Here is a 13,010-nt window from a genome sequence, read left to right as displayed (position 1 = left end):
CTGTGCAAGAAAAATCATATCATAAGGGGAAAAATGAGAAAAAAACCAAGTAAACAAATAACAACAACAACAAAATAATATAAAGAGAATATATTATGAAAATGAAAATAATATGTTGTGATCCATATTCAGTCTCCATAATCTTTCCTCTGGATGCAAGTGGCTCTTTCCGTCACAAGTCAATTGGAATTGCTTTGAATCACCTCATTGTTGAAAAGAACCAAATCCCCCACAGTTGATCATCATATTATCTTGTTGCTCTATACAATGTTCTCTTGATTCTACTTACTTGCAAGTCTTTCCAGGCTTTTCTGAAATCAATCTGCTCATCATTTCGTATAGAACAACAATATTCCATTACATTCATATACCATAATGTATTCAGCCATTCCTCAACTGATGGACAGCTACTCAATTCCTTGCCCCTACAAAAAGGGTTGCTACAAACATTTTTGCACATATGGGTTCTTTTTCCATTTTTATATATACACTTAAAAGTTATGTGGAGACATGGCATTCATTGGAGGCTCATGAGCTCTATGCTTCATCCCTCAGACATTGTTTGCTTTCTGAGTGACATATTCCCCACTTCATAAAAGTATAACTTGACAACTTCATTTTCACAGTTGATTTAATACTTCATTTGTTTAGCTCTTAAGGCATGTCTGACTCTTTGTGACTTCATGTCCTATAGAGTATGCCAGGTACTTCTTTCCTACATTTCTCCCAAAGTCTGTCCAAATTTTTGTTCTTTGCTTCCAAAATATGATGCAGTCATCTCATCCTTTACTATCCCCTTCTCCTTTTGGCTTCAACTTTGCCCAATATCAGGATTTTTTTCTAGTGAGACCTGCTTTCTTTTTATGTGGCCATGAGGCTTTAGCTTCTATAATTGATCTTCCTTGCAGTGAGTAGCCTGAATTAATTTCTTTAAGTATTGATTGATTGTTCTCCTTATTGTCCAAAGTCTCAGCCATACATTGCTACTGAAAAAACCATAGTTTCAACTATATGGATCTTTGTTGGCCCTTCTTTTTTGTGTGCTTCCTAGATTTGCCATAGCTTTCCCTTCAAGGAGAAAATGTCTTTTTAATTTCATGGCTGCAGTTGCCTTCTGTAGTGATCTTTTATCCAAAGAATAAAAAAATCTTACACTACTTCCATTTCTTCTCTTATTTGTCAGGAGATTATGGTACCAGGTGTCTCTAAAAACAAGTTTATTATGAATGACTAATTACTTTACAGACCATGAGACTTCAGATATTTTCATAAAGATTTTATAATGATGAAAATTGAGTATACAGGTTTTAGTTACTTATGGTTCTAAATTTCCATTTTTCATAACTTGTATTTTTCTGTTTTTGGTTCCTATGATTGACATTTTTGGCTGCTTCCCATGACTGACATTTTAAAAAATGATTTATTAATACTTTAAAGATTATCCAGATGTCTTGTTTATTAAACTGGAACTCAATATTCAAATATTATGTATTTATATATGTGTGTCCATATATATATATATATATATATACATATATATATATTTGTATCTGTATACATACACATTTGCTATATGTAAAGTGAGAAATTAAGCTCCCTGTGGTTATAGCCTATTTCATATTTGTTCTTATAACACCAATGATCAGCAGAGTATCTCATTTATTGTTTGGTACATAATAAATTGTTATTTTCCATTTTGGTATTGAAATTAATTATCAAAATATATGGTTAGAGAATTATCTTCATTCTCTACAATAGATGTGGGCATATAACTTGCAACAATATGGTAGCCTTTTTGCCTATGGTATTAATCAGCACTACAAAATGAAGTAACCATATTTTCCATTAATAATGTTTTTTAATTGTCTTTGAGTCAAGTATTATGGCAAAACATCTACTTTTGTCTAAAGGAAGCTGTAAGCCTTCCATTTAATGATAATATCCTTTATTATAAGAGTATCACTATTGATATAATCAAGTTAGATAGTAGGACAGGTAGTAGGATAGTTGACTAGTTAGTGCACAGAGATTTCATATTTAGAATACCTACAGTTTTAATTGATGATCTAGCCCATGTAGTTTTTTGCACTCTTTTATTATTTTGTTTTGTTTTGTTTTCTAACCTTGTGTCATCATCTCAAAGGTCATAGAAGATTTGAAATCTATGCCTTATTTTTCTTTTTTTCCATGGGTTTCAATGGCCAAGGTACTTATCATCTATTGGTCAAACTATTTGTAATGGTATTTTTCATGTTGTATTTCACGAGGCTGATCCTAGATTATGCACTGTGATTGGAGATACAAAAAAAATTTTTTAAACATCATTGCTTTCAAAAAACACTAATGGAAATAAGTATTTCAAGAATAAAGTTATAAAAGCCTTTAAGAGTCAAAGGACCGAGGAAATAAAGATAGCAAAGATAAATAAATGTGGAAATGAAAGCATGTGCATTTTTCTCCCTGCAGACTGAAGCAGCTTTGATGTATGATGCTGTGTATGCAGTAGCTATTGCCTCTCACCAAGCTTCTCAGATGACTATCAGCTCCCTGCAGTGTCACCGACATAAACCATGGCGCTTTGGACACAGATTTATTAATTTGATCAAAGAGGTAATTCTTGCTACTTTATTGTTCTTTTATTCTTTCCTTCACGTTGTGTCGGATAAATTCATTGATTCTTTTCTTCTGTGAATTACTTGTCACTAAAGGAAAATCCTTAAATGACCTAAATGAATTAGTCTGAGTAAAGTTCACTTGTAGTCATTCGTTTAAAGATGTTTAAACAGATATCCAATAATTTTCCAATGGGACTTATTTTTGTTCCTCCTTACTGTTACCTTTTTTATTTTAGATATAAAAAGATCACAATCATTATCACTAATTTAATGCCTCTCTAGTCAAATAGTAGATGTCAGGTAATGGGCAATATATTAGTTTTGCTGTGTCCTGCATCATATACATACATATGCATACATATATACATACACACACACACACACACACACACACACACACACACATATATATATATATATATATATATATATACACACACATGGGTTGATTGCAACTGAACTACTCATATCAGCAAAATATTGAAGAATTGAAGCAACTTTTAGATTAATAACTAGGAAAATAAGGAAAGGAGAACCATTCTGATTGTGGGCCAAATGTTATTTACCTGACTAAAAATGGAAGGTGGGAGTCTGGTTACCATCCAGAGTCTAAGTTGAGGTCTTTTGCATGGAGGATCCAGATTCTGAATCAAGATAAAATATAGAGAAAAATAGCTTTACAAAAAAAGAGACTATAATTCTCTTTTTGTATTATTATTTGTTATGGTATGGAACAGATTGGTTTGTCAAAAAAAAAAGCCTAGAGAGTTTCTATCATCTGTGCTACTAAGAAGAAAAAGTAATAGAGAGAATATACTTTGCTCTCTATTATGAGTTTGCTAATGAAATTAGAAAACAGAAAATAATTTCTCTATATTGCCTCTTGTTGCTAAGAAAGTAGAAGAGAAAAATCCTGCAAAAAAGTAACATTAGAAGAACTATTACCAATTTAGCATAAAGATCAATACCTCTTCCTAAAAGAGCATAATGCTACTTCAGCTGAAGTCTTCAGCTAAATCTGAAAGTAGAAGTGATATAGGTCCTTGTCAAAGACTAAGTACAGCTGAACTGAGAAACACCTTAAAAATGGAAAAATCAGAGGAACCATCTAGAAGATTGATTAGCCTAACTGAGATATTTCTCATAGTGGGCTGTTATTCAAGCAAATCCTGGATCAACTTAATTTAATTAAGAAAGCATCTGTTTAATACAAGAGCTATTTTTTCTAGAAACTTTTATGGATAGTTCCTGGAACAGGAAGAGGACACTGAACTCTACAGTTTCAGAAGTCTAAGTTACACAATCTACATGTGTCACATATGATATGCTTTATGCCTTATATGTGCACCTGAAATTTTAAGCACATACTTCTCTTTACATTAATAGGAGAGTATAATTAGAGTATATAGGTGCAATATAATGTAAATATTATTCTCACACAAAGCAAAAAAAAAGGAAACTACATCTTTTTAAAAGATACCATAGACAGTGAAGTAGTATCAACGCTAAATATATTTGCACCAAGTATCCAAATTCTTAGAGAAGGTAAGCCAGTTACAGGAAAAAATAGAGAGCAAAGCTATGCCAGGGGAGGATCTCAACTTCCCCCTCTCAGAATTAGATAAATCTAAGAAAGAAATTAGGAAGGTTATTAAACTTAGAAACCTTAGATATGAGAGACCTTTGGAGAAAATTGAATAGAGAAAGAAAGGAATATACCTTTTCCTCAGAAGTATATGGTACCTATATAAAATTTGACTATATATTAGGGCATAATCAGTCAAAGACAGAAAGGCAGAATAGTGAATATATTCTTTTCAGATCACAATACAAATAAAAATTACATTTAGTGAAGATAGACTAAAAACCAATTAGAAATTAAATAATCTAATTCTAAAGAATGAGTGAATCAAACAATAAATCATAGAAACAATCAATAATTTCCATCCAAAATGAGACAACACACCAAACTTATGGGTGGCAGCCAAAGCAGTTCTTAGAGGAAATTGTGTATCTCTAAATAGTTACATGAATAAAATAGAGAAAGAGAAGATAAATGAATTGGGCATGCTAAAAAGCTAGAAAAACAATAAATTAAAACCTCCCAATTAAATGTCAAATTAGAAATTCTGAAAATCAAATTACAGATTAATAAAATTGAAGATAAGAAAAATATTAAACTAATTAATAATATGAAGAGTTAGTTTTATGGAAAAAACCAACAAAATAGATAAACCTTTATTTGGTTTGAATAGAAAAAGGAAAGAAAAAGCTCAAATTATCAGTATCAAAAGTGAAAAGGATGAACTTACCAGCCATGAAGAAGTAATTAAAGCAATAATTAGGAACTATTTTGCCCAACTGTATGCCAACAAATTTGACAATCTAATTGAAATGGATGAATATTCACAAAAATATAAGGTGCCCAGATTAACAGAAGAGTAAGTAAATTACCTAAATAACCTCATTTTAGAAAAAAGAATTTGAACAAGCCATCAATAAACTCCCTAAGGAAAAAATCTCCAGGACCAGATGGATTTACAAGTGAATTCTGCTAAAGATTTAAAGAAAAATTAATTCCAGTTCTATGTAAACTATTTGAAAAAACAGGCAAAGAAAAAGTTCTGCCAAATTCCTTCTATGACATAAATATGATGCTTGATACCTAAACCAGAAAGAGCCAAAAGAGAAAAACAAATATCCCTGATGAATACTGATGCAAGAATTTTAAATAAAATATTAGCCAAAAGATTACAATAACATATCAGCAGGATATGTTGATATGACCTAGTGGGATTTATATCAAGAATGCAGAACTGGTTCGATATAAGGAAGCTAGCAGAAATCATGATAATCTCTATTCCTGTTATAAATACCAGGGGCATAGGAATAAATGGAGTTTTGCTTAATATGATAAGCAACATCTATCTAAAACTATCAGCAAGCATTATTTGTATATGGGGAGAAGCTAGATGACATTCCCTTTCAGATCAGGGGTGAAACAAGGATGCCCATTATTATCACTATTATTCAGTGTTGTAATAGAAATGTTGGCTTTTGCAATAGGAAAAGAAAAAGAAATTAAAGGAATTAGAGTAGGTGATGAGGATATTAAACCATCACTCTTTGCAGATGATATGACAGCATACTTAGAGAATCCTAGAAAATCAAACAAAAAATTTACCTGAAACAATTAACAACTTTAGAAAAGTTACAGAATATAAAATGTAAAGACTTTTTTGTTTTGCATTTTAAGAAATATTTTAAGATTAACTGAATATTAATGGTTGATGTGTTAATGAGAAATACATACATAGTAATTGTGTTAACATCTTCTTTACTAAAGTGATTGCAGATAGCTCTCTTGTAATGGCAAAAAATTGGAAGTTGAGGGGATACCCATCAATTAGAAATGGCTGAAGAAATTATGGTATATGAATGTAATGGAATATTATTGTCCTATAAGAAATAATGAGCAGGCAAATTTCAGAAAAATCTGGAAAGACTTACATGAACTGATGCTGAGTGAACTTAACAGAACTAGGAGAACATTGTACACAGTAAAAGTACCATTGTGTAGAAGATCAACTTTAATAGATTGTTCAGAATCCATCAATGGAGACCTACCTTTCTTCAAGGATCTTTGATTCTAATAGTGTTGGTACCTTCTACATCGATGCAGACAAATTACTGAATGCCTTAGTAGGTATCTTGAGGTTTTTTTTTTTTTTTTTTTTTAATCAGCAGCTGATGGCCAACAAGTTTGGTACTCCAAGCTAGGTTGATCTTTGGAAGACAGACATTATATATATACATATATATATATATATGATGAAGCCCTTTACTCATTACTGACAGAAGATTCAAGATCTAAAAAAAAGACAACCATTGTATAGTTTTATTTTGCTTGAATATGTTTTTTAAAAAACATATATAGCATTTCAACAACAACAAAGCACGTCATATATAATGTAATGCAAAAAGCATACTTTTTGAAATGCAGAATATTGTCTTTTCCCTCATCCCCCATCTCACAAATACATAATGGAAAGAACATTAGGTATTGGTTTGAAGCAAGAGTGTGCTAGTAAATGTTTAACAACTGGCTCTCTTTGGAGGGAGGGGAAATATACTCCATACAAAATGAATCTGCATTATTAAATCTAGACAAGCAACAAAATAATAAATCAAATCTTGGTTTGTAGCTTTTGTCAATTTCCAAGGTATAAATGCTCATACTGAAAATTTAACAATTAGCTCTAGTAAGTCTGTTCCAATTGGTTTAAACACACCCTTGGTTTTAAGGTTCTCTCAAATACTGATTAGCTAAACTTGAGCCACAGAATCACATAACCTTTATAATTCCCAGTTTTTATAACTGTAATGTAATATAGTATAGGATTACATTTTGTAAATGTAATGTAAGTAGAATATCATGTAAAAGAGGATTAAAACTAGCTAAACTTTAAAGATGTCTCAGATCTATAATTTTGCGAATATTTATCCCATATTTATTGAGCATTTGTATATTCAGCATTTCATTAAGTTTTCTGTCAGGAATATACAAATATTAACATAATCCCTCAAGGAATTTACAAGCTAGTTAGGAAAATTAAACTCACATAGATCATAGAATTTTGTAGCTAGAAAGACCTTAGAGGTTATCTAATGTTACCCCTTAATTTTAAAATTAATTATACAGTGGCAGAGTGAAAAACAAAATGGAAACCTCCTCATTCTTAACATAAAGCTTTTTTCACTACATATTATATATTGTATTATGTATTGTATGTATTATACCAATATATTATATTGAAAAGCACTTGAACATATATATGTATATAAAATATAACATATTTCCATATTAGTCACAGTTGTGAAAGAAGAAACAGACTCTGAATACAGATCAAAGCAACTTTTTTCACTTACTTTATTCTTTTTCATACTATTTTTCTTTTTGATCTACCAGTTCTTTAACTACTTGGATGTAGATCCTTTGTTCTTATCTTGAATCACTTTATTGTTGAGAAGAGCTTCATCATTCATAGTGGGCCATCACACAATGTTGCTGATACTATGTAAAATGTTTTTTTTTCTGGTTCTGCTCATTTCAGTTTGCATCAATTCATAAAAAGTCTTCTCAAGTTTTTTCTGAAATCTGCCTGTCCATCATTTCTTACTGCACAAAAGTATTCTATTACATTTATATACCGTAACTTGTTCAACCATTCATCAATTTATGGACATCCTAATGTATACTTTAAAAATAATGTATAAAAAGTTAACAGTATCAAAGATAATGCCTTTTCTGGTCTTCTTTATATTAATAATTACATGTTTGTTGAGTTTATGATAAAAAGAACATTTTAAAAAGCAATGGAATTATTTAGAAGTAAAAATAGTTGGCATAGTAGTACACATGTATTCTTGAAAACTTGATACCTTGATTCATGTCTAATAGTCAATTTTTACATAGATAAACATTGACATTCAACAAAAGCAGTGCTTCTTCAAGATAAGAAGACCAGCAGAAGACTTACTCTTAATAGATTCATGCATTTCTCCTTGTTTGGACAGTTTATTGTTAATTTGAAGAGAAATCTGGGGTCAACTAGGTGGTGCAGTGCATAGAGCACCAACCCTGAAATCAGGGGGACCTGAATTCAAATTTGATCTCAGACGCTTAATACTTCCTAGCTGTATGATCCTAGGCAAGTCGCTTAACCCCAATTGACTCAGGAAAAAAAGAAGAGAAATCTGAACCAAGATACAGTTGGCAATAGTAGAGCAGAAAAGGAGTAGGAGACTTTCAGAGATTTGGTATTGTATTTACTAGCAAACTTGAAAAAATTAAAAGGAGTAACTAGGTAGTACAGTGGATAGAACACCAGCATCAGAAAGACCCAAGATCATATTATTAAGCAAGTCACCTAACCTCAATTGCCTCAAAAATTAGTTTGATGAAAATGATAGGGAACATTCAGAATGTATGAGTGAAAAATGAGAACTATAGGTATAGCAGCAGGATAATTCATTTGTCTCTTAGAGGGCAGTGTGCAACCATCAAAAATAAAATACAAGTGAAGCTTAGAGAGAAACAAGATTCTTGGCTCAGTAAGAAGACAGATGAAAGTAGTTTTACACTGACATAACAATCCAAAACGTCTCTAGGATGCCCTGCCCTATGGGCATCTCAACTACTCAGAGCTGATTGAGCCACACAGATCAATTATAAGGATATACTCTTAAGAGATGGGCTGAAACAAGAAAATGGTATTTACACACATATATTGTATCTAGGTTATATTGTAACACATGTAAAATGTATGGGATTACCTGCCATGGGGGGAGGGAGTGAAGGGAGGGAGGGGATAATTTGGAAAAATGAATAAAAAAATAAAAATTAAAAAAAAAAGAGAGAGAGAGAGAAAGAGAGAGAGAGAGAGAGAGAGAGAGAGAGAGAGAGAGAGAGAGAGAGAGAGAGAGAGAGAGAGATGGGCTGAACACTTCCATAGTATTCTTACTAGAGTTTCATCAACCAATGATGAAATCACTGACCATTTACCTCAGGTTAAAGTCAATTGAAGAAGACATTTTGAATGACATTAAACTCCTCTCAGGAGGTGTTGATTCTATTCCAGCTAAGATTTACAAGGCAGGGGGGACTTTTGCTTATTTTTGGAAGCTAATTAAAATCTTCTGGATTATATGGAAAAAAGGAGGTTATCCCTTAGGAATTCAAGGATGCCTTCACTGTTTATCTCTGTAAAGGTAAAGGAAACAGATTGTCCTGTGACAATCATAGGGAATCTCTTAATAATTGCTGGGAAAGATTCTTGCTAAGTCCTCCATAATAGGCTAATCCTTCACTTGAAATATGGTCTTTTACCTGAGAGTTTCAGAAAAGTTGATATGATATTTGTGGCCCAGTTGTAGGAAGGAGAAATGCCAATAAGATGACAGAATAGTTCAGTAGTGTTGTATACCAGCCTTATAATACCATGCCTACAGAGATTCTGGATAATGGATGATAATCTTGCTCTTCCCCAGTCCCCAGTGGAGCAAAGCAGGGCTATGGATGGAAGCAAGCACTGAAGTAGAAGGAAAGTTGTTTGGTTTTTTGTTCATAGATGATTGTAGACTCAATGCAGCCTCTGAGTATAGATACAAGAGATTCTCTACTACTTGTGCCACTTTCAGATTGATAGATAAACCAAGAAAATAGACGTTCTTAACCAACCAGCACTACACTATTGGAGGAACCATTGGTCATAGCAAATGGAGAAATTTTGAATTCTGTGGCTAAGTTCACTTATCTTGGTAGTATACTTTCTAAGGATATCCACAAAAATTAATGAGGATGAAACAGTCATTGGTACAACTACTTTAGCATTTGGGAGGCTGAAAGAAGAGATATTAGACTGACTAGCTGAAAGTCTGCAGAGCCATTGTGCTGACTACATTGTTGTATATTTATGACACCTAAAGAGCATATACCAGCACCAGTATACTAAGAGTGTATGGGATGTTCAAGAGAAGGTACTCTGGTGTGAGGGCTTGCTGAATCTACCTGGCACTCAACTCTCACCTGTGGCTCCAAGAAGCCAAAGCATGTTCCGTGGCCACACCCCAGTAAAATTGGGCTAAATCAGAAAGAGGGTAACTGATGGACCCCTGACCTGTCTGTGAATTAGGGAGGCTGTAATGCCGGACAAACTGAGGCAAGATAGAGATTAGAGAGTTTTTAATATTTTATTAATTGGAAAGTATAATTGACTGGACAGGACTCTCATCTCAAAGTATCCAGTGGTGAATGTGAGTTCTCAATGGCATATATACCCACATGGCTCAGCTACAGGGGTAGACCAAGGCAGGGGCGGAGACAGAACATTGAGAGTGGGAAGTTTCAGGGCCATAAATTTGGTTCTAGCAGGATGAGGGGAGGCTATAAATTCTTACTAAAAGCCATAATCAGGAAGTAAAGATGTCAACAAGGTATCCCAAATAGTCTTATCTTTTGCAATATTTAGAGGGGGTAGTGCCATAAATTCTTGAGGGCAGAAGAAGCTAGGAGCCAGGAAGTCTGATCTCCCCCTCATCTTGAGCCTCACATTAACAATTTAGATCAAATGGTCCTCAGTCTTAATGAACCAAAGGGGAGGGGTTTACAACCAAGGAAATTAAAGCAGAATAGTTAAGGAAACTGAGGCAGAACAATTTAGGGAAACAGAGGCAGAACCAATTAGGGAAACTGAATCAGGACAATTAAAGAGAACTGTGGCACAACGGGCATCTACTCTATTCATGTGAAAATTTCTCCTACTGGAATGGATAGATGTGGACAATTTGTACCAATGGGTTATGAAGTCAGCTGAAATAGGCACTGTAGAACATTTGGAACTTGGTCAGACATGAGAGATACAAATACATATTGGGCTATAACCAGTCATCTTGATTATTGTCTTGCCACTGAACTTTAATGACTCAAGAAGACTAAGCCTGATGACTTTGTGCAACTTTGCCTTACTTAAGACCAATTTATACATGAGTCAAAATGTCACTCTGTGATATTGTTGCTCTTTGAGAACAAGCAACAATACAGCACCACACCAGGAAATTGAATCACTTCCATGTGAATTGTCTTAAGAAGTTTCTGATCATCTGTCAAGATAAAATAAGGACACTGAGGTCCTTTCTCAAACTGAACTGCCAGGCACTCAAACTCTGGTGGGCTACTATAAAATTAATGTAGGTTCGGAATTTGCATTTGAGGGTTGGTACTGTTCAGAACCCTGTAATTAGACAAAAGAGAAGAGGATTGCATAATTAACAAGAGTAATTCACAATTAACATACATAGTGGTCACTGAAACAACAAACAAATATCATACAACATATAATATACCACTAAGAGGAAGCACCAACATCTGAATTCCTTGGTTGGGGGAATCCATGGTCACAGCTATTCAGAATCTGGAAAGGGAGCCACTTCTAGAAAAGCTTTACGATGCTTCCTAGCTGAATTCTCAAAATCCCTTTCCTTTAAGGGGTTAAACCTGTAAAAGATTGAGAACAAAGAAGGCACTATGCTAAGTATTCTCATTTGAAACGTGACTCTCATGATGTAGAGCCTCCCAGGTACAGTGTGCTTCATCACAAGAGGCCCACCAAGGAGAATATTTGTTCATTACTTTAGGAGGATTGTGTTTACTCAAGCAACTGGTCAGGTTTCCAGGGTAAATACAGGCCTGCAATAAAGGATACTCATTGATTAATGCACAAGAAAGGATGGCCTTCCAACTTCTTTGTGCTTTCCTGGTATTCCATTAGATAACTGCAAGCACATTCTCATGTTCTCATATTCTCAGCAAAAAAGTTACACAAAAGACATGGCCGAGACTCATTTAAGATTCCTTACTCACTAGGATTCCTTACAGCTAGCCATCTTGTTTGAATATTAAATTCATATTTGCCTAAAAGTTATTTTGTGGAGAACTCAAAAATAGCAAGCATGCAAATGTGAAGGACAGGTAGAGCAATACAAGGATACTCTCAAGGTCTCTCTAAAGAACTTTGGTTCTTCCTGTGAAACAAGGGAAACACTATCATAAAACAGTTCAGTATGGCATGTCCACATCATAGAAGGTACTGTGTATATAAACAAAGCAGAATTTCTTAATTTGCAGCAAATGTGGGATTAGATGGCACTGTGAAAAGGGCCACAAACCTTGAAGTCAGGAAGACCTGAGTTCAAATTTGGACGTAGACACTTAATACTTTTTAGTTATATGACTCTGGGCAAGTCATTTAACCTTAATTGCCTGGGAGGAAAAGAAATGTGAGATGTGTCCATTTGGAGACATGCCCTTCCCAAATGGTCATAGGGGTTATTTGTACCCAAACTATGGCAGAATCTTCTGAGTTGGTATGGTCTGATCAGTCATAGTCATATATGTTATACATTGGTTCTAACACCGTGATGTTATTTAGTTTTCTTCTAGTACAATGGACAATAACCAAACAAAAGTCAACTTTAACTTCTCTAGAGTTTACTGAAATTTTAGTTGTTGTGGTAACATAAGGAGAGATTAGTAAGCTAAGGGGAACAGGAAAATAGTACATACAATGTATGCATGTTTTCTCTCCTTCAATATATAAAGTATAACAAAATTGGCAGAATTAGGTTGATGACTAGAAATTAAGTGTTCTTCTCTGAAGTTTCCATGAAATATATTAATAATAGTAGTTAACATTTAACACTTTAAGGTTTACAAAGCACTTTACATATATGAACTCGTTTTGTGTCTGAAAGGCATTCAAAAGCCAGCAAAACAAAAATTCAGGCAGTTAGGGTACAGTGGATAGAATGATGCCTGGAATAGAAAGACCTAAATTC

The 13,010-nt window shown here is 33.6% G+C and overlaps 1 protein-coding gene across 1 annotated transcript in view; it reads left to right on the top strand.

The window, feature by feature from the left end:
* GRIK1 (glutamate ionotropic receptor kainate type subunit 1) overlaps positions 1-13,010 on the top strand; it is a 99,122-nt gene that overhangs the window by 43,593 nt on the left and 42,519 nt on the right. Inside the window, exon 7 of the mRNA XM_074300518.1 lies at positions 2,467-2,610. Coding sequence (XP_074156619.1) covers positions 2,467-2,610 — 144 coding nt within the window. The remainder of the gene's footprint in view (positions 1-2,466; positions 2,611-13,010) is intronic.

The sequence above is a fragment of the Sminthopsis crassicaudata genome, chromosome 3 (genome assembly GCF_048593235.1).
Source record: "Sminthopsis crassicaudata isolate SCR6 chromosome 3, ASM4859323v1, whole genome shotgun sequence".
NCBI classification, from domain to species: Eukaryota; Metazoa; Chordata; class Mammalia; order Dasyuromorphia; family Dasyuridae; genus Sminthopsis; species Sminthopsis crassicaudata.
This window is presented reverse-complemented; position numbering and strand designations above follow the sequence as displayed.